Here is a 22,214-nt window from a genome sequence, read left to right as displayed (position 1 = left end):
AGGCCAAAATTTCCCAAAAATATATCAGTTTTCAAACACTTCAAACAAAGAGTTTGTTTCTTAGTTCATAGTACATTTTCATTCAAAGATGGAAGTCCTATAGTCAACAAAATGTTCCCTCAGTGAAGGTAGAAGTAAGTGAGGTTTGTGTGGTACTGTATCAATTCCTATTGTTTGCTGTACACACGGTCGTGATAGGCAGATGGGGTTTCAGTTATTGTGTCCCTCGCAGGGCGTCCTACCGTGTCTCTGAGCCCTTTGTGTTTCTGACAGCTCATTGAAAAGGCACTGCCTGCTGACTGACTTTTTGAGGAGGTAGTCAGACTCTCTCTATCTCAGTCATCCCCCACCCCACGGTGTGTGTTCCGGTGCTCGGGAGCACAGCATGGTGTAGCGGTGTGTGTGTGACTCAGCCGTGCACAGGTCCCTCTGTCAGACGTCTTCGCAGGTGTCTGGTGAAATCCACCTGTGCCCGAGGCAGGGCCTGATTGACTATAGACTTTGGCAGCCAGCCCTGAAAACACAAAAAACATGGTGATTTAGAAACTGTCTCTGACAGCTTGGGGAATGACTAGCAAACCTGAACACTGTTGTCCAGACACTACCTTCTCTTACACTGTAAGATAAAACACTACCTTCTCTTAGCAAGTGCAAATATGAGTCATGGATTAACCAGAATTTGTCTTCTTCATTCCAAATCACCGGAGAATGTGTATGCCTCTGTGTCATTAGTGGTCATTTAACCGCTCCTTTTATGTGTGCATTCACATTTCACATGGATCAGCTAAATCAGTCTACTCAAGGTGAGAAATCCACAAACCAATCAATCCATCTGTGTTTACACTATACTACTGTCACAAATAGATGGTGCATAGGGATTAGTTCAGACACATCCAAATGGCAAATTCACAAAGGCAAGCATGAACAGCTACGATTGCAGTGACACATACAGTATTAAGCTTCATAATGCTGCTTGCTGGCTGCAATGCTGATTCTAAAGCATTTTATTTTGACAGAAAATCAAATGGACAACATAAAGAACACAATCAACCTTGACATCCATGTTGAGAAGCCATATGAAGCGACTCTTCCTGGTGTCATCTCGCAGTGCCTCAATGATAATGCATGTCGGTCCGTCTTGCGCCCTGGGGGTCCAGATGAAAGAAAAGCTCATATTACTAAGGCTACTTCAACTCTTCCCCCGCTGGCCAGACCCAGTGGAGGGTTTGAAAAAGCATTGAAGAATTCAAATAGATGTTATGGAGACTCACTACTGTAGCTGAGAAAGAAAATGAACAGAATATAAAAACTGACCTTGTCCTTTAAGGTGATAAACCTACCTCACAAAGTTTTTCTGAGGTGGGTGGGATTCTATGTCAGTTGCCACGCCCCCCAAGTATATACGTGAATTATGTTTGTAGCAGTGCCTCACACTCAGGAAGTCCCGCTGACCTATTAAATTGCTCGCTGTCGCTGCTGACACCTCATGTGTAACCATGGTTTCTGCATTGACTTGCTTAAGGATCTTAAACAGAATAAACAGGTGACAGTCAGAAAATGCTATTGACTTAATTAATGTGTGACCTTCTGTCACAAAGAGAACGTGGCCTCCCATGATGGTAATCTTACTTTAATGTGCTGAATGCTAGGGTTCCATTGGTGCATCTCTTCTACCTTCACAAACAAGATGGTATGAAGTTCCTCTGGTGTGGCATTCAACACAGCCTCCAGTCTGAAGACCTTTTTGGCTCCTGGCAGAACTTTACTACATATCACATCCCCGTTCTCCTGCAACAGACAGTTTACAGTGACAACCGTTAAAGCGAAAGTTATTCAGAGAAAGATGTTGCGATGCTTGAAAGAGCAAAAGAGATGAGATAGATATGGAGAGAACGAGAGACTGAGCATATCGGCGACACAAGCAGCGTGATTTATACCTCTGTTATTTCAATCTTCCATCCATCCTTGTCCTCTGCGATTTCCAGGGCTTTACTCAATGCCTCTTGTCCTTGGTGTATATATAACAGGTCACCTGTGTTGACTAATCTAACCTCTTCTCTCCTGGACTCTGTGAAGTTTTCCATAGGTCAGTATGGTAACATACCACACCCTTATTGAAAATGCATGTGTATACAATACAGCAACACAATCATCACACTCATCAGCACAATGAACACTGAAGTTTACCGTTGCGCCAACCAATATGACCCATCCACTCTGGAAGCTGGACTCGCCCACCTCGCTGCAGGTGAGCGATCTCCTGGCCGATTGCTGCCATAGCTGTGCGTTGCAGTCCTGTGGAAAAAGCAATAGACCTGTCAGCAAGGATAGTTCTCCTTCAACCATGACAAAATGGTCAAACACAACAAGCCCTATCCTATGAAGTCAGTTCCTGTACAGAAATCCGTCGAGATCATGTATGAAGATCCAGTTAAAGAGAGGAGAGATGGTTACTGTGCAGATGAGGGGGTTGTGATCTCTATACCTGCCATGCTCCTGAGGTGGGGATAGGAGATTCCACAGCAGAGCTTGACAACAGCAGGCAGCATAGTGTCAGTCCAACAACGGCAGCCTGGAGGAGAGGGGTGCCAGACTTTATAGGGGAAGTGAAGGACTTTGTGATGAGATAAGGGACAGGGAGGAAGATAGGCTTTAAATGAAATTCTGCCCCCAAGGTCGCTTTGGTGTAAGGCCATGGCAAATGGTACTTGAAAAAAGTTTTACAAAAAAAATATATATACCAAAATATCCAAGATGCATAAAGAGTGCAATGTATGCAAGGAGAACATAAGAGGCTATTCAGTCAGCAGTTAGTTAAAATAAAGCCATGTTTTGTAGATGTTGCTTTTGTGATGATCTTTCAGTTTTTTCTGATTGTTAATGCACGATCTTTGAAACAATTGGCAACTAAGCACATTAACCAGAAATCATCACAACAAACCAGCAAAACATCACACTAAACAAACAATTCTTGGAAAACTCTTCATCCCCTTTGAAATCATTGTGTTTATGCATCAAAACAATGCACACAAATGATCACACAAAAAGCAGCTGCTACACATGGATTGTATAAATACATGTAAAAAATTTGCAGGGCAAAGCTGTTTGCCATAAAGTTTTGTCATAAAGTACTTTAAAAACACACTTACAGGTGTCAAAATGTGTGAAGTATTAATTAATGTAAATTTAGAATATACAGTTAGGTCCATAAATATTTGGACATTGACACAATTTTTCATCATTTTTGCTCTGTATACCACCACAATGGATTTGAAATGAAACAATCAAGATGTGCTTTAAGTGCAGACTTTCAGCTTTAATTTCAGGGTATTTACATCCAAATCAGGTGAACGGTGTAGGAATTACAACACATTTTATATGTGGCCCCCCCCTTTTTAAGGGACCAAAAATAATTGGACAAACTAACATAATCATAAATCTAATTGTCACTTTTAATACTTGGTTGCAAATCCTTTGCAGTCAATGACAGCCTGAAGTCTGGAACCCATAGACATCACCAGACGCTGGGTTTCGTCCCTGGTGATGCTCTGCCAGGCCTCTACTGCAACTGTCTTCAGTTCCTGCTTGTTCGTGGGGCATTTTCCCTTCAGTTTTGTCTTTAGCAAGTGAAATGCATGCTCAATTGGATTTAGGTCAGGTGATTGACTTGGCCATTGCAGAACATTCCACTTCTTTGCCTTAAAAAACTCTTTGGTTGCTTTCGCAGTATGCTTCGGGTCATTGTCCATCTGCACTGTGAAGCGCCGTCCTATGAGTTCTGAAGCATGTGGCTGAATCTGAGCAGATAATATTGCCAGAAACACTTCAGAATTCATCCTACTGCTTTTGTCAGCAGTCACATCATCGATAAATACAAGGGAACCAGTTCCATTGGCAGCCATACATGCCCACGCCATAACACTACCTCCACCATGCTTCACTGATGAGGTGGTATGCTTTGGATCATGAGCAGTTCCTTCCCTTCTCCATACTCTTCTCTTCCCATCATTCTGGTACAAGTTGATATTGGTCTCATCTGTCCATAGGATGTTGTTCCAGAACTGTACAGGGTCTTTTAGATGTTTTTTGGCAAACTCTAATCTGGTCTTCCTGTTTTTGAGACTCACCAATGGTTCACATCTTGTGGTGAACCCTCTGTATTTACTCTGGTGAAGTCTTCTCTTAATTTTTGACTTTGACACAGATACGCCTACCTCCTGGAGAGTGTTCTTGATCTGGCCAACTGTTGTGAAGAGGTTTTTCTTCACCAGGGAAAGAATTCTTCTGTCATCCACCACAGTTGTTTTCCGTGGTCTTCCAGGTCTTTTGGTGTTGCTGAGCTCACCAGTGCGTTCTTTCTTTTTAAGAATGTACCAAACAGTTGATTTGGCCACACCTAATGTTTTTGCTATCTCTCTGATAGGTTTGTTTTGGTTTTTCAGCCTAACGATGGCTTGCTTCACTGATGGTGACAGCTGTTTGGACTTCATATTGAGAGTTGACAGCAACAGATTCCAAACACAAATACCATACTTGAAATGAACTCTAGACCTTTTATCTGCTCCTTGTCAATGAAACAAAGAAACTCCCATGAGGGAATAACATACACCTGGCCATGGAACAGCTGAGCAGCCAATTGTCCAATTACTTTTGGTCCCTTAAAAAGGGGGGGGGGGGCACATATAAAATGTATTGTAATTCCTACACCGTTCACCTGATTTGGATGTAAATACCCTGAAATTAAAGCTGAAAGTCTGCACTTAAAGCACATCTTGATTGTCTTGTCTTGTTTTAGTACTTATTTACTTATTTGTTTTACTTTTCTCCCCTTGTGTCGATAGTGTGTTGTGTTTGGAAAACATACATTTTAAACATTTTGATGTCTTTGTGGATGTGTGTTTACAGTACTACATGTTTGACAAAATGTTATGATAAACTGCTATACCCTGTACACAGAAAAAGGATAATCCACAAGTGTTTTTGTGTTTATACTATCAGCACGTAGTTGGTGCTTCATGTCCTTATTAAAATGATGGTTTGTCTGTACAGTTTGACAAAAAACATCTATAAAAAAAGATATTGGGGAGTTTTTCAAGAGTTGTTTCTTGTTAATGTGTTAGTTGAGCAAAAATAGTTGAGCAAAAATAGCTGTTTCAAAGATAATGCCTCAGTAATCAGAAAAAACTGTAACCACTGCATAAAAACAATAGAAGATGCGTAATGCTTCATGGCTAATACTTTCTAGTCATTAATTTAGTTTTGCATGTTGTAGAGGTAATTGCAGAAAATGAATCTCCACTTGAACGCCCTTCTGCTTCCATTTGCACAAAATCCTAACCTGCTGTGGATTTCCAGATGTGAGGTAAGTATGTGCTATTATCTTGCATTCTGTCTACAGTATCACCTTGTTTCCCCTCAGTAGCCCAATGTTCCCTTGTAGTCCCTGTGAAAGTAACCATCTCTCATTCAGCAAATGGACAGGGGGACTTTTGAGGACAATCACCCTTGTAGAAGACTGCACACTATAGTGGGAGGAGTCAGGTGGCTGAGCGGTGAGGGAAGCGGGCTAGTAATCTGAAGGTTGCCAGTTCGATTCCCGGACGTGCCAAATGACGTTGTGTCCTTAGGCAAGGCACTTCACCCTCTTTGCCTCAGGGGGAATGTCCCTGTACTTACTGTAAGTCGCTCTGGATAAGAGCGTCTGCTAAATGACTAAATGTAAAATGTAAATAGTGGCAGACGGCACTCAAAAGTTTAATTCAGTCTGTCCTCTGGCAATTTTGGGGCAAATTCTTTTCAGTTTCTTTATCTCAGGCTGGTTCGAATGAAAGCACTGCTCAAATAGAAAGCTAGGGGTCAAATACATTTAATTTCAGATGCTTTTTCCCAATCCTATCTACTGTACTGTCTCACATGAAACACAATTGACAACACTCCAAAGCCAGGTATTAGAGATAGGTATTTTGAATCTTCAAGCTAATTTCAATGGATTTGAAAGATGCTTACCATCTAAATCATATCCACATTCAGTTATAATTAAAAGACATGGAAACCGACCGCCATGTTTGTTGCCTTTACTGAGGACATGCCAAGGGAAGAGGCCTTTAATGGGCTGAGGGAGGGGGTGTGTGAGATGGGACTGTCATAAACACCGAACATTCCAGAAAATCCTCTTGATTCTTGCCTTTTGGACAGAGCACTGAAATGTGACCATGAAAGACAGCTTCAGATTAAAACACCTTCATTTCTAAAGGACAGCTGCCCCAAATCAAGATAAGCGTATTGTCGTATATGTCAATACAGAAATTAAGTGCTGATTAAAACACCAATACGTAGTTGCATTATTCAAGGAAATTAATTAAAGCAGGACCAGACCTTGAATTAGCCATTGAAATAAAACTGCCGTTTCAGTGCTGCGTTACCAGTGTTCAAAACACAGTCTGTCAGTAGGCTAACCACTAATGAGCTGTCAATGTATTAAAGGTTTTGGATGGAGATTATGAATGTTAGGTGTCATGTTTGAAGGCTAATGAGCTAACTTTGTCCCCTTTCTCTCTCTTTTCTTCCTCTCTTTTGTCCTCTCTTTCTTACTCTCTCTCCCTCTCTCTGGTGGTCTCTGTGTTACAGCATTGGTAGGCGTGTGCCTGCCATCCTTCAAAGCCATCTGGCAGCATGCCTGTTCCCCCAGCCGAGAGGCCCGCTCCCCAGAACAGAGCTGACAGCACTGCTGGAGAAAAGGCAACCTCTTATCAGAAAGGCTTAACAGGTGTCCTTGTGAGAGGTCTTATGACGTGAATACTGAACTTAACCTGCTGACCAGGCCTCAACACCACAGCGTGCATGGATGCCTCTGTTCAACCCAGGTCAACCTGTAAAAACCGCTCCAGAAAGCCCCAGATTACAATATTACCGAACCTCCAAATGGACCCTGTTTGAAATGTATTCTTTAATCACTGCATGCAATCACATTTTTCCCAGGCATGAAAACACATCCTTGAAGGGGCTTGGTCCAGACCCATTCCTTGTGGTTTTTGGAACTCAAAAGAATCATGTGTCTCATGTTCTATACAATACACCCTTTGTACAATACTGTCAAAAACTTCAAAAGCATGGCTAAACAACCAATGCTTATCATAAGTTTGAAGAATATGCCTAATCTTAGATGTGTGGTATGTTCAAGGACAGATCATATTCTTGTACAGTTTTCAACTGTATTCCAAAACAATACAAACATAATCTAAACCAAAAGATACAGTACAGAGCAGTGGTGGACTCAGGCTTTCTTAGGGACACTGGCACCAGCTGCATATGGTGGGGCACAGGGGTATTGCTAGACATATAGCAAGAATTGTGCAATACAATGCACTATACAAACTTCCTTTGCTTAACCCACTGTATGTACAGTTCAGTACACAAACGGTGTCACTGAGAAGCCAATAGTAACAGAATAATTCAGACATCCCAAGTCTCCCGGAAGTTCCGGGAGTCTCCCGCATTTCAATAGCGGCTCCCGGACGCCCGCAAATGCTCTACAATCTCCCGGAATTCAGGGATGCTGTATTTAGAGCGAGCGCAAGACTGTGCAATGGTCATTTATGGTCAAAACAGGTGCAGGAGGGGGGGGGGGGGGGGGGGATTAGTCTCTGCTGGTTGGGATGTCTGATAATTTATTATTAAAATGTCATTATTTTGTAAAAGTCTGTAATGTATATTGTCTGATGATAACATTGTCATACAAAACTAGAAAAAATTTGAGCTACAGATTAAAGCTAGTATGTGTAATCCAGAGAGGCTAGCAGTTAGTGAGCTAACTTTTAAAGCATATCCTGCCATTGCTTCAGAGGTTTGTCCAAAAGCCACGCCTCCTCTAGTACAGAAGAACACACACACAGAGCAGAGTATAAATACTTAATTCCATTAATAACAAAATAGATAAAAAACAAATCAAACTGCCGGTTTTCAGATCCTTTGATTTGCAGTTGCCTCCAGCATGGAAAAGCAACACCTATGTTGATTCTGTTTTTAAACCGCTGTTGATCCAGATGTTTTTATTTGTTGTTGTTTCTAATACAGTCACTCATTCAGTCTTTGCTTTTACTTGTGTTTCAGGAGGAACAGAAGGTTGCTGCGGTTTGCCCTCCATTGTCACGTTCGCTCTGCACAGCAACAAGGAACCCGAGCTAATGATAGTGCAAACAAGTGGTGCAAACAAGATTTGCAAATGTAGATATACAGACAGGAAGGACATCCTATCATTAAATTCAGGCCGAATGCAATGATTGGTCGATCATTTTTGTCATGTCCCTTCCACAGAAGATATATACTGTATACATATTTTCACATTTAGACCACTTAAATTATTGATTGTTATCAGGATGTGAAGAGACCTTCAACCAGTATAAAAAATATTTTAAAAAACGATTACACATCCTTGCTTTAATTAAGATGATCAAACTGTACCATATTATTAAAAGGTTAGGGAATTTTACACAGAAAAGAAATCTGTAATACAAAACAAAGTAAACACACTGCACAGAGAAAACCAATAATCATTTGATTCTACGTTATTTATATTCAGCTAGATCATGTTTTCAAGCAGACCAACTGTCTTAATAACCTTTTAAGAAACAAGTGAAAATTAATTTGTTTGTCCTCCTCTTTAAAATTGACCCTCCTAATTGTATTGGTTAAAAAAGAAAAGCATTACAGAACAATAATGTAAATGAAGCATAACTGAAGAAGGTATGTGAGCAGTCTTCTGCCTATAGGTAGAACCAAACATGGTCCAAATGGAGGAATTACTATCAGAAAGAGGACTGATCTTCCCCATCCTCTTCATCACAGGGCGGACAGGGGTTGTCCCGGTGGATTTCAAGGACCTCTGCTTCTCCAATGTTCTCTATGCAGAGAAGATAAGTGCATCAATTATCACTGTACAAGTGCACATATGTATTATCTATGTTTAACTGTAAACAGATTGGATGAAATAAAACATTTCTTAATGAAAAACATAACAATGTTAAGTCACATTGTTGATTGTTATGGTAAATGTAGTTCCTGCTCTTATGAGACCAAAATGAGATCTAAAAGTCATTGATAAAGGTGAATACTGTTACCGTCTCTGATCTCCATGGTTTATATGTGGCCACACAGAGAATGAAAGGAAAAGACTATCTAATCAAAGCTAAAAGCACATGAGAATAAAACCCATAAAACTGATGTTACCCTTTAATGCTACTGTCTACGGCTCTTCGTTGAAAAGTCTGTGTGGCATTTACAAAATGTCAATGTTGTATGTGGACCATCATTAAAGTCAGAGAAGACACTCAAGACCAAGTCAGTGTTTTCTTAAACAACGGCAAATGTCGTATTTAGTTCAATCTGACTTTGAAGGCAGCAAAATAATTTAGAAACATTAAGTTTTACAGAGTTGTCTGATTTCTAAATTTATATTTTACCTGGTCTATCTTCCATGGAGCGAGGGTGAGTCTTGAGGGAACTATGGATGTAAATAAAATATTTATTTGCATCTAATACAATTCACAATATTCAAATTGTAATCCTAGATGAAATTGTCATCCAACCCAGTGAGTCTTTGCTTTCTTTGCAACTGGCCCCGGGAAGGAATCTGAGCAGTCACAGATGTACGAGGAATAAAAGCCTGAGGTGGACCCTGAATTTGAGCTGTCATAGATGTTTGAGGAGCCTGGAGTGGACCCTGATACAGCCTCTGCTGATGGCTGGAGAGATCACTGTCCTCCATGGCCTGTTGAATCAACTGCATCACCATGTCCTTTTCTAGAGATTTACAGAACAACTGTTAGAGCAACATAAAGTAGTATGTTGTAGTCATGGAAAACACTGACACTGACAGTAAGCCTGATCGTCAACATCAGCTTCATTTGCAAACTTCTTCTAAACATTTTAGAGGGGTTGAGTACATGTGGCAGCTGTGTTAGCTCATGCAGGATGAGGTTAACAATGTATCTTACCCCTCTGGCCTGCCAGGAGAAGCCACTGCTGTACCAGAGACAAGGAGTCTGTCTGCAGGATCTGACACAGCAACTCCAACACCTGTTGAGAGCAACCAGTGTTAGAGACTGCCTGACAACTGGTTGGCATTTCAAGAAAGGATGAAAAGACAGCTACAAGCAAGTATGTGGACAGCCTATACAGAGGGTTGACTCCTTCAACACATACATGTCAGTCTTCAGGGAAACCTGTTCCTTTGAAACAGGGGCGTAGCCACGGGTAGGACTGGGTAGGCACAGGCCTACCCAATTTGTTGTAACGCCTACCCAAAGACGAAAATATCTCCAAAATATTATGCACCAAGTGCACATCGCAAAGTATATAAGTAAAAAAACCCTGAAAAGATGCCTATCCATATTTTTCTAGGCCTACCCAAAAATATTTTTCTGGCTACACCCTGTAATGGTTTATATATTTCTGAGGAAAATTGGTATGACATAAAAAATTATTTATATGCTAACAAAGGGACTTTGTCCATTAATCCACAGAGCAATGTTGATACCAATCCATGCTGATTAAGAAAATACACTATTCCGCATAAAAGCGCAAAAAATATGACATAAAAGTAAAGACTTCTTTAAATGAACTGCTGTGATAGAATAATTTACCATGAGTTCCTGGTCATAGAGGGATGAGGTGTAACACAGAGGGTGAGGATGAGGGCGCCGCTGATAAACTAGGGAAGATTGAGGGATGATTCTTCCTGTCTGAGCAGAATACTGTGTCTTTCTGCGAACAAGTGCCTCTCCTGGTTGCTGCAGGCGAATTGTGAACAGAACCATAATTCATTACGAAACATGATTTGTCAAAGAAAATAATGTTCCATGTATAGTGTACAACATGACAAATGCAAAAAAGGAATGTTAAATCATGCCTCTTTCTTGACATCTTTTATTTGGGAAGAAATATTGACTTTGGCCGCCAGCTCTTTAAGCTCCTCTTTCCAGGCCTCTGATAACAGTGCTGCAAAGCAAAAGAAAGTTTGGGGATCAAGTGGTCATTACAATCCTGTGTATTCTAAACTGTTGAACCAAAAATTCACGTTCCACAGATACTGTTACATATTTAAGTGGGTACATTTCATAACAATGTTTATTAATGTGTTACATACACATTCTGCAACACATTCATGAACTCACCTGCCCTGTGTTTTGCACTTGTACCTCCATATGAACAGTGTCCAAAAGGCAGGGCAAATGGCGCCCCTGTAGTTGTCCTAAATACTTGACTCTTAATAAGTGGATGAGGAAATAAGGACGTTGCCATATACCAGTCATCATTCACCATACACACTGGCTTTCCATTAAGACCTGAATGAGAAGGAAGAACAGAGAGATTAATTCCAAAGATGCTTTTCAAGTTATCAACCAAGTATGTTGTTCATATGCAGTTCTCTGTCAACCTCTTCTTCTCAAGTGTGAGGGAACCAAAGCTGTAGCCTGAAGGGAGAACCACCACATCAACCATACTGGGAACAGAAGTGATAACATCAAAGGCATCTCGCGGGAGGGCCAGACTCTTGATAAGATGATAAATTATTGGATGTATCACTATTCTGGATTGTTTGGCAACTGGTAGTACTTGGGGAAGAACATCTTCCCTTATCTCTGAAATTACAATTGGTCCACTGGCAAATATTTAGTTAACTTGGAAGTAATAAAATATTTCATTAGTGGTGTACCATTTGGTGTCATTATACTGTAGTTACTATGGTAATTGTATGGCAAAGGCATTAAAATGTTCTAATGTAAGTGTAAGGTTTTAATCCCCACTAATAGTGCTTTTTTTCTCTTTGAACCTGTAGGATAGTCATTGCCATAGGAGTCTGGATGTATAGACAGCAGAGCATCGCCCAGGCAACAAATTGAATTGGGGTGAGGTGTGCTTTATTAGTACATTATTAGTTAGAGCCATTCTTTATGGACAATTAACACACAACAAGTAACTTAGCATTTATGCAGTGTCATTGCCATCATACAATAAACTTAATGTGAATACTGAGAGTAAAAAGAAATAAGTAGCAGGACTGCATTTTTTTTAAGGTAACATACATAAGCATACATTCTGGTGCCATAAAAGCATTGTAACATTTAATGAACATTCTGTTCATGGTAGCAACTACATCAATTTAATGTTATCCTGGAAAGACTCAACTAAATGTAGCATACATTTTCAGAGTGAGAATGGAAAAACAGGAAAGGTGGATTTGTTTTATCAACAGTGTTGCTAAGACCCTTTCTTGTTAAAGATGCTGTAAAGCAAATTCCATGAATTGCTTCTCAGTACATTACATACGTGTGAAATGAGTTCCTGAAAGCATGTGCAAAGCGCGAAAACTTTGTCGCACTGAAATGTGGAGTTAGACCGTTGAACAGTTTCTCTCCCGTTTTCAGCTCAGGTTTTATATAGGCGGGGGAAAAACCCAACCTACCTACGTCACAGCCATCTATGTCAGATCACAGACGGTGGCATTCTGTTACTCAGCTGGTACGATGCAAACACAAAGTAATTAACACATAAAACACTCAGAGACTGCAGGTAGGTCTGTTCTGATATCTGCAATTGATTTAGCTAGTGTTGCTGTTGTTGCTAAATTCAATAAATTCGAGGGGGTGGAGCTTCAGCTCCTTCAACACGCCCCCCCAGTCTCAAGCAGAGAAGACTGCTGATTTTCTCACAATTTCAAAGCCTAATTTAACATACTTGTCTGTGTTTTTTTTATTCAAATTTGGATGGGTAATTAACAACACATCAGTCTGTGGTGTGATGAACTTAAAACTCATTTTCAATTCCACTTTCAGCATCTTTAAATAATAACAGCTGAAGTTATGTTGTCATTTAAAGTTGTCATTTGCAAAACATCTCAGTAAAAACTTATAAGCTGAAAATGGAAAAAAAATGTGGATGGATGCCATTAAAAAGCTAGGGTTTACTGTTCCATACTGTTCAACATTGAATGCCGACTTTGGTAATGTCAACTAAATTACAGAATGGCTTGTTCCAATATTGTATAGGCTACACTGCTTATCCTGCAAATGCAAATAGTGCACCTCAAACCAAATTATTTCACATAGAGCACAGGCCAAATACATGAAATACACACTGATGTGGGAAACATGGTACATTTCTCCTGTAATCATGCTTAACATTGTCTGTGACTTGTGCCATAGTAGATCTTCTGTTAGTTCGGACCAGACAGGATAGCCTTTGCTGCTCTCGAGCATCGATCAGCCTTGGGTGCCCAACACCTTGTGGGGTTTGTGGTTTGTCCCTCAGACCACCGTTGGTAGGTAACACTGCATGTGCCCTTGTTTGGAGATGTTATTTGCTTCACCTGGGACTGTGATGGTCATGAAATTTTGGCTCATCAGTGTATAACCATGAGTTCAAGGGTATTTAGACACTGGAGCATGGGAGATATACCATTTCCAACCACAACAAGTTAAATGTTTTTTTATGCTTGACTTTGTACAATGTAGGCATAGAAACACAAAGCTTGTGCGTACTCACCTGGAATGTGTGTCACTCTGTGCGGATGAGGGTTGTGGCGAGAGAAGAAAGAATGATGACTCAAAGATCCAAAGCGTGGACTACCTTTTGGGGTCAGTCTAATTATGTCAGCTGTGGTTGGAACATGATGATCCTGGGAAATGTTCTTCTCCTCCATTTTTTGATAATCACAGGAAGTTTTTTGGTTTGCATTTGACAGTACAGGGCATGGAAAGAGTATTCCAGTATTGGACAGTACTGGATCTGAAAATAAGAGGGGAAATGTTAGATATTATAATAATTTTTTAACAAGTACAATTTTTTTTTTTAAGTACACAGGCTTTCTAAAAAGTATTGTACAGTATGCACAGTATTTACAGTACAGTATGTGCTACTGGTAATTGCAGTGTATAATAGATGCCACTCACCCTGTGCACTATAATATACGAAGAGCCAACTCAAAACATACTGTCAGAATACACTGAAAATAGCCACTGTTTTATACACCTTTTTGGTAAAACTCTACAAAACTTTACTATGAAATGTCAACTTAAACTTTGTGATTTGTACACTAATAAAACATTTCAAACCATGATTCAATATATGATTATTTAGCATGAATTCTTACCGCAGAAAACAAGGGTCCTTCCTAAACCTTTTAGCTTTAAGGATTAGTGTGTCTTATGTTGCTAGGAGACCTGCTCTTAACAAGACAGAACAGCATCCTTACACAATGGGTGACTGCGCTCAAAGGACAAATTCACTACAAAACACATATGTAAAAAGATCCAGGACATTGTTGCTATGTAAATATAGTTGCATAGCAACAATGACCAGGGTAATCTGTATGGTAGACATGGAAACATGTTAATGGGAAAGGAGAACTGGAAACCCACAGAAGCGAGGGGCCCACACATTCAGAAGTGTTTGTTGTCTTCTGTGGTCTCTAATATAGGATGTAAACATGCACAGTCTTTATTTCATGTTAGTTATCTACGAGTAGTATGTCCCCTGCCCAACTCCCATTGATTTCAAGGAAGGCAGGCCAAGGGTCACATACCTGGGATATAGACCCTTGGATATGGTGTGTGTGTGTATGGTTGGGGTAGGGGGGAGTGGGGTAGGTTGGAGAGAGGGCCACAGAGCAGGTGTGTGTGTGTGTGTGTGTATGTTAGAGTGTGTATCTGATCAAGAATAATGATCAGATAGGCCTACAGTTCAAGTTCAAGTCCAAGTTCAAGTCTTTTATTGTCAGACGCACAGAAAAATACAGGGTAAGACTAGGCACTGAAATTCTTAGGACAAGACAACGCAAAGCAAACTGGCATAACATACAGTACACAGAACATAGATTACATCTATGATAAGCAAAAATATAGTAAACTTCCTAATATTCAATAATATACAGTATTCAATACAGTATACTAAACCTCTAAATACACATAATACACATAATAACCTATACTAACCTTATAAACCTATGCTAACCTAAGACAAGTGAAGTACAAAAGTGCAATATTGCTGATAGTGCAACCAGTAGCTGAAAGTGACAGTGTGTAAAGTGACAAGTGAGAAGTGTATCAGTGTACATATCAATGTTCATTCAGAAGCCTGATGGCCTTTGGAAAGAAAATGTTGTCCAGTCTGCGTGTGCGAGACCGAATGCTTCGGTATCGCCTGCCAGAAGGCAACAGGGTAAAAAGACTGAATGATAGGTGGTTACAGTCTCTAAGAATCCTGCCAGCTTTCTTGAGGCATCGTGTGTGGTAGGTGTCCTGTAGGGCTGGGAGCTTCCTGCCGATGGTGAACTCAGCAGACCGGACCGCACTTCGTAGGGCCTTGCGGTCCCTGTCTGTGCAGCTCCCATACCACACTGTGATGCAACCAGTCAGTATGCTCTCTATAGTGCATCTGTAAAAGTTAGTGAGGATGACTGAGTCCATGCCAAACTTCTTCAGTCTCCTCAAGAAGAAGAGGCGTTTCAGGGCCGCTTTGACCACCTTGTCGGTGTGAGCAGACCAGGTGAGATCATTGCTGATGTTCACCCAGGAATCTGAAGCAGCTGACTATCTCCACTTCGGATCCGTTGATGTATAGGGGTGCATGCTCCTCCTCCTGCCGCCTCCTATAGTCCACAATCATCTCCTTAGTCTTGCTGACGTTGAGAGAGAGGTTATTGTCCTGACACCATGATGTCAGGGTATCAACCTCCTCTCTGTAGGCTGACTCGTCACTGTCAGAGATGAGGCCCACGATGGTTGTGTCGTCAGCAAACTTAACAAGGAGGTTGGAGCTGTCCGTTGCCGCACAGTCGTGAGTGAACAAGGAGAACAGGAGAGGGCTGAGCACACAGCCCTGGGGGGTGCCTGTGTTGGTGATCCGTGTGGATAAGGTGCGGCCACCGGTTTTCATCACCTGTGGCCTCCCCGTCAGGAAATGGAAGATCCACTTGCATAGGGAGGTGATTAGTCCCAGGTCCACAAGCTTGGAGACCAGTCTGGAGGGGATGATGGTGTTGAATGCTGAGCTGTAGTCAATGAACAGCATCCTCACAAATGTATTCCCTTTGTCCAGGTGGGAGAGAGCGGTGTGCATAGTCAGGGTGATGGCATCGTCTGTAGACCTGTTGGACCGGGATGCGAACTGCATAGGGTCCAGGGTGGGAGGCAGCGAGGAGCAGATGAATGATTTGACTAGCCGCTCGAAGCACTTCATGATGACAGAGGTCAGTGCTATCGGGCGATAGTCGTTCATGCAGGTGACCTTGGTGTTCTTGGGCACAGGGACGATGGTGGTCCTCTTGAAGCAGGTGGGGAGTACAGACAGGTTGAGGGAGAGGTTGACAGGGGGGCAGGAGGCAGTCATGCAAAGGTCAGAGGGTACAGGGAACAGTGTGTCAATACAGATTCATTACAAGAAAGCTGGTGGACAGCTTGTATGTCATGTTAAATATCCTAATTGTACCTCAATTGACCTGTCTAAAGAAGTATTACAAAAAACGACTGCCCTGTTTGCCACACCTGTCCAAGTCAGCACAACAAGTAAAGAGTATACACGTGTAAAAAGAGGTATCCTCACGATTCTGTAACCCAAGAAGCATTATACTCTGAAGCTAATACTTAATCCACTGATTAACATCACTGATGCACAATAGTAGATGCTTAAATTTTTCCCCACTGCTGCCAATGGAAACCACTCTCTGCTTGTTTGAGAATGCAGTTGCCTCCCTCCTGTAAATCAACTTGGGAAGTACTTTATGGATTCTTGAGACTGTTTTGTTTCTTATGGAAATACCTAGAATATAATACTTTCTAGGCACATGTGAGGTAGAAATGGCTTTATTTTGAAAGTTGCAAGGTGATTGAATGATCAGATCATGGTCCAGTGAGCTGTAGTTTCTGTGTGCACTTTATTTGATTTAAGATGAATAAATATCTTATCTTGTTTTAATAAGATGTTCTTATTCGAAATCTTAAAATAAGAACAGGCAATAAGAACAGGGAAGCAAGAGTTTATTAAAGTAACTGCTAGGCCTACCCACCAAACAGGCTATGCTGTAACATGTGACAGAAGTCAGGTAGTTTTGTCAAATTTGTTGTAATATTTGCAAATGAAGATATCTAAAAAGTGATGGTGCTTGTGCTTGGATGTGTTAGGGCTGGGTGGTGGACCCAAGTGCACAACACAGGCGTAGAGGTTCAGAGGGGTTTATTGAAAAAACAGAGAGACCAGAGGGACAATGAAGGGCAGACGAGGAAGGCAGGGCAGGCAGGGTAGATGGAACTGGGGTATCTGCAAACAAAACATACATTAGGATCTTGTCAACAGCTGAATTAACCAGATTTAGCCAAACAGGACTGACTGTGTAGACAGAGCAGAAGCTCTGGCGGCAAGTGGAGGGAACACCAGGATTGAAATACTGTTGGTTTGATGAAGTGATGACTGACAGGTGTGTAGGGTTGACGGGTAAGATTGAAGAGATGGCCTGGAATCCAGGAGCCTGGAATCAGATAGACAGACAGACAGACAGACAGACAGACAGACAGACAGACAGGGAACAGGAACAGACTGGGTGGAAGTGGATGGCCTGACAGGATGAGTGTAGGAAAGAAAACAAAAAACAGAATTGGCATAATCTTCAGCATTCTACTTCAACGTGGATGCTTGCAAATGGAATAGCTTCTTCCAAACAGAAGGCCACCACTGAACTAACAACGAAACAGTAAAGAAAAAATTGGAAAATCAATTGCATTAAAAAAGTAGACGTCGCTGATTCAGGATTGGCGAGATGCAATTGGGGTACCACCCCTCGACAGACAGCGGCAATTGCAGTAAAGCCCGTTGAAGTCGCGTGGGCAGTATCTGTGGTGGAGACCGAGCATTAAGGTCCAGCACACAATGAAAGAGTCTTTTTGGGAAACAAGGATTTTTTAGGATACCTCATTACAGTTGCAACAGAATGGCAGCCTCGACTGAAATGGGCTCTACAAAAATAACTCCCGAAGCACTGAAAGAGATGCTCCAATTTTACAACCTAACTCGACAGGAGTTTATTGACTCATACAACATTCAGCCGCTTGTCTATATTCCAGAACTACCGTCTAGTGCCAAGACCACTTTTGTAATAATGTATGCCATCATTTTTGTATTGGCTCTTGTTGGAAACAGTTTAGTTGTCTACATTGTTGTTAGAAAACGGGCAATGCAAACGGCTACAAATATTTTCATATGCTCTTTGGCGGTGAGTGACCTGCTCATCACTTTTTTTTGCATACCATTCACCTTGTTGCAGAATATCTCATCCGAGTGGCTCGGAGGTAAGTTTACAAACAATATTGCACGATGCGATTAGGCTATAGGCCTATAACGTGTGATCACTAATTCACTGTCGGGGGTAGTTAATTTGAAACTACACTGTTTTTTGCTACCATGATCGAAGATATTTTCTATTTATATTCAACTTTTGAATTCATAAATGTTAAACGCGAGTTGTATGAATTTAGACGAACATTGTTCGCTTTGTCGTTATGTTTATCGCTTTAGATGCGTAGATTTGCTGTTCAATGAAAGTGAAATCGATCTCGTGTAGTGTGGCAACAACTTCAAGTCTGTTCTTAATAGTATGAACAGAATAAGCCAAAGTTCTCTTCTATTGAATGTTTACTTTCATGGTTACTAATTTTTCTTCCATCCCTCTGTTCTCTTTGTAGGGGTTCTGGTTTGCAAGACTGTTCCCTTCGTACAGACCACTGCCATAGTTACGGGCATTCTCACGATGACTTGCATCGCTATTGAGAGATACCAGGGCATTGTCTACCCACTGAAAATGCGAAGACAGTATACACCTAAAAGAGCCTATAGAATGCTAGGTAGAGTATGATTGGACTAAATCAATATGGACATCTGTTTTCAGTTTTTGTTTATTTTGAGGACATTCAATTCCTCAAGTGCTAAAATAAGCTTCTAGCAAAACCTCTTTTTATTATACCTAATATAGAAAAGCTCAAATCGTTATTTTGAGGACGAGGAGAACAGAAGGACCATTTGGGACACTAAGTCTTGTCCTTGCCCTGTCCTCCAAAAAGCAGGACTTTGAAGAGAGAACATGATTATCTGTCAATGATATTTCACAAATGAAAATGATCTGAACTCAGCACTATCTGTCTGAAAATGTGTCCTGGCCTTTAGCACCCAATAATTTCCTGAAAATTTAATAACGCCTGATAATGTAATGCAATGTGCACGTAACTTCATCGAAATGTAATAAAACCCAATAATGTAATAACTTGACCAATGATGTGATAGAATGATGACAATGACAATTTTTACCAGAAAATAAAATACCATATTACACTATTGGAAAATAAATAAATACCTTCAGAATAATTTACAACTATGCACTTTTTTTTTCTCATCACCATCTCCCTGGATCAGCTACATGTATCTACTTGTACAAATGTAGGGTTCTGCATTAACTGTCTTTTTTCATCAACTAGGTCTTGTATGGATTGCGTCGGTGATGGTTGGGTCTCCAATGTTGTTTGTACAGCAACTAGAGGTAATACAAGCCAATAGAATCAGTAAAGCGTATTTTTTCTTAAAATTCAACATTCGAATGGAATGAAAATATTAGTTATTCTCTTAATAATTGTAATGGGAGCTGCAGTAAAACATATTATAAACATATAAACAAGTATAAATTATATAAAGCACTCTTTTAATGCGAGCAAGATATATTGGCTATAAAGTAATTTGCAGACAGACCTGCATTTAGCATGATAAAACCTGTTACTGTACGTGTTAACAGTACTTCCTTTTGTGGAGTAATTTATTTAATTTAGAAAACGAAAAAGTTCTAAATTAAACAAATGGCATTCTTTTGAATGTTCAAAGTCAATGAAATATCACGCTTTGAAGGATTTTTCAACAAGGGTTAGTGTTTCATTGTGGTTTCCCCTCTTCGTTAGGTGAAGTACGATTTCCTTTATGACCACTACCACGTGTGCTGTCAGGAGAGCTGGCGGTCTCTGACCCACAGGCAGGTGTACACCACCTTCATCATGGTGGCCCTGTTCTTGCTGCCGCTGGCCGCCATGCTCTTCCTCTACACGCGTATCGGCATCGAACTTTGGATCCGCAAGAGGGTTGGCGACTCTTCAGTACTCAGCACCATGAACCACAGGGAGATTAACAAAATCTCAAGGTACAAAGACATCAATTGTCTTAAGGTGCTCTAGCTATGTACAAGTAACAAGTAATTTAAAGAGCAATAGCTTTTAGTCTGGACTCTGGACTGAAATTGCTAATCCAATTAACTGACATTCATGAGTTTTGGATGAATTATTTCTTATAACATAAATTAGGGACAGAGGTGGCAGTAGAGAATCTTTGGTCTAAACAACGGTGGGGCTAATTCATACATTCGTGGGGATCAAATCAATGTCAGTCGGGAGTAATGTTCAAAAGGGCTATATGAAAATTGAAATTTTCTTGGTTGTTCCATGGTGGGGCTAACACAATTCTTGGTGTAGCTGTAACCCAAATAATCCATACCCTGCCACTGCCATGATTAGGGATAAAAAAAAATTCATGGCACTTTCATGGGATTCTTGGATGGAATGCCCACTTAAAACGCATTCATACCACACGTCACCCCTCAGGATTTAAGGTTGGCCTGTTAGTTTGCCAATGCCAGTCGCCCAGAACAGCTATAAATGTGTGTTTCTATTCATAGGAAAAAGAAGCGGGCTTTCAAAATGATGATCACAATTGTTCTGCTGTTTACAATATGTTGGGCTCCATTTCACACAGTACACATGCTCTTTGAATACAGTAAGTATGGTTTTCTAAGCCAATAGTAGTACATGCAATAAGGCTTTGGTGCACATAGAACACAATACTAGAAATGCTAGCCTTTGATATTACAGACCTATCCACATTTGCTTCATTTCACATTCAATGATTGGTCTCCAAACTTGCCTAAACAGCCCCTAAACCATCTCTGTGGTGTGTGCGCAGATGATCTGGAAAAGAAACATGACGAAGTGACCGTCAACATGATCATTGCCATTGTTCAGGCCATAGGCTTCTTCAACTCCTTCAACAACCCCATAGTCTACGCCTTCATGAATGAGAACTTCAAGAAGAGTTGTGTGTCCACCCTCTTCCACTGCCTCAGGAAGCGGACCCAGCAGCGCGGCCTTGTGGAGGGACCCAACCTGAGCGTCCAGTTCATCAAACCCCTGAACAGGCAGGCCTTCCTGGAAACGGGGAAATGTGACATCTTAATGCACCAACCTGTGGAAACTGGGCCCTCATTGTCCTCCAACAGTAAGACCTCTGCCTTCACTGGGGAGAGGATGTCGACTGTCCACTCTGAGCTCCCAGCCTGCAGCTCCTCTATGGTCAAATGAGATGGATGCACAGTTGCAAGTAATGAGTTTGATACCGGAAGCCACCAGTAGTACTGCATGTACCCTATCTGGACGGACAGGTCTATTCATACCATACTCCAGAGGCTTCCAATAGGACTAGTAAGAAAGGATAACCGTGATAAAAGCCCCACAAAACAACAGTTGGAAGCTTAAATTTGCCCTAGTGAAAGCAGTATCACAGTATCAAAGCAGTATCAAAGCAGATAAAGTAGGTTGAACTTCAGGCTCAACTAGGATTGTGCTTGCAATCATGAAACACTGTATAATACTCTGAAGACTGTACTGTGGTCTATGTACTGTAGCAATGTACTGAGAGCCAGTTTGGCAACAGGGTTACATGGCTACAGCAGTAGTGCTACAGGTTCACAATGAGCCTCCTCATTGTTCAGGGACTGGGCATGAAATGACAGGGTTTATCTATTCACTAATGCTTACAATCTTCAAGAACCTTTGTCTTTTTTAAATTACAGATAACAACAGTCAGTTATGTGATATCATTATAACTGAGGTCTTATAGGGGCACATAATGTGTTTTAAGTATGCAAGACATACTTACCTAATTGTAATGATTCTATGGAATTAATGACTATTTTAGCATTAGATGTCTTTCTATTACAATGCATTAAACTGAGAAACAAATCAAGAGAATGTACAGTTAGGTCCATAAATATTTGGACATTGACACAATTTTCATCATTTTGGCTCTGTATACCACCACAATGGATTTGAAATGAAACAATCAAGATGTGCTTTAAGTGC

The 22,214-nt window shown here is 40.9% G+C and overlaps 3 protein-coding genes and 1 long non-coding RNA gene across 5 annotated transcripts; 1 reads left to right on the top strand and 3 right to left on the bottom strand.

The window, feature by feature from the left end:
* Nucleotides 1-362: 362 nt before the first annotated feature.
* Nucleotides 363-2,598, bottom strand: star2 (steroidogenic acute regulatory protein 2). Of its 2 annotated transcripts, none has more exons than XM_062474806.1 (7): nt 2,486-2,598; nt 2,188-2,295; nt 1,938-2,068; nt 1,630-1,788; nt 1,341-1,525; nt 1,052-1,145; nt 363-514 (listed from the first exon to the last, which is right to left on the bottom strand). In XM_062474806.1, exons 1-7 carry the CDS (start codon nt 2,547-2,549, stop codon nt 410-412), a joined length of 846 nt encoding a protein of 281 aa, XP_062330790.1. In that variant the 5' UTR covers nt 2,550-2,598; the 3' UTR covers nt 363-409. The 2 variants fall into 2 exon arrangements, with proteins under 2 accessions (XP_062330790.1, XP_062330791.1); XM_062474807.1 differs by having other exon boundaries at nt 1,675-1,788.
* A 6,067-nt stretch (nt 2,599-8,665) lies between these two features.
* tbata (thymus, brain and testes associated) lies at nt 8,666-10,783 on the bottom strand. The gene is made up of 5 exons (XM_062475695.1): nt 10,641-10,783; nt 9,993-10,074; nt 9,585-9,798; nt 9,459-9,499; nt 8,666-8,899 (listed from the first exon to the last, which is right to left on the bottom strand). Exons 1-5 carry the CDS (start codon nt 10,641-10,643, stop codon nt 8,805-8,807), a joined length of 435 nt encoding a protein of 144 aa, XP_062331679.1. The 5' UTR covers nt 10,644-10,783; the 3' UTR covers nt 8,666-8,804.
* A 123-nt stretch (nt 10,784-10,906) lies between these two features.
* On the bottom strand, nt 10,907-14,206 carry LOC134030895 (uncharacterized). The gene is made up of 5 exons (XR_009931766.1): nt 14,150-14,206; nt 13,950-13,989; nt 13,543-13,785; nt 11,172-11,342; nt 10,907-10,995 (listed from the first exon to the last, which is right to left on the bottom strand). It is a non-coding gene; the product is annotated as an uncharacterized LOC134030895 (long non-coding RNA).
* Nucleotides 14,207-17,590: 3,384 nt separating this feature from the next.
* Nucleotides 17,591-22,006, top strand: qrfprb (pyroglutamylated RFamide peptide receptor b). Its single transcript, XM_062474448.1, has 6 exons — nt 17,591-18,338; nt 18,732-18,890; nt 19,518-19,579; nt 19,989-20,224; nt 20,756-20,853; nt 21,040-22,006. The coding sequence occupies exons 1-6, from the start codon at nt 17,981-17,983 to the stop codon at nt 21,432-21,434; spliced, it is 1,308 nt and encodes a 435-aa protein (XP_062330432.1). The 5' UTR covers nt 17,591-17,980; the 3' UTR covers nt 21,435-22,006.
* The last annotated feature ends 208 nt before the right edge of the window (nt 22,007-22,214 follow it).

Source organism: Osmerus eperlanus, chromosome 12 (genome assembly GCF_963692335.1).
Source record: "Osmerus eperlanus chromosome 12, fOsmEpe2.1, whole genome shotgun sequence".
In the NCBI taxonomy this organism is placed as follows: Eukaryota; Metazoa; Chordata; class Actinopteri; order Osmeriformes; family Osmeridae; genus Osmerus; species Osmerus eperlanus.
This window is presented reverse-complemented; position numbering and strand designations above follow the sequence as displayed.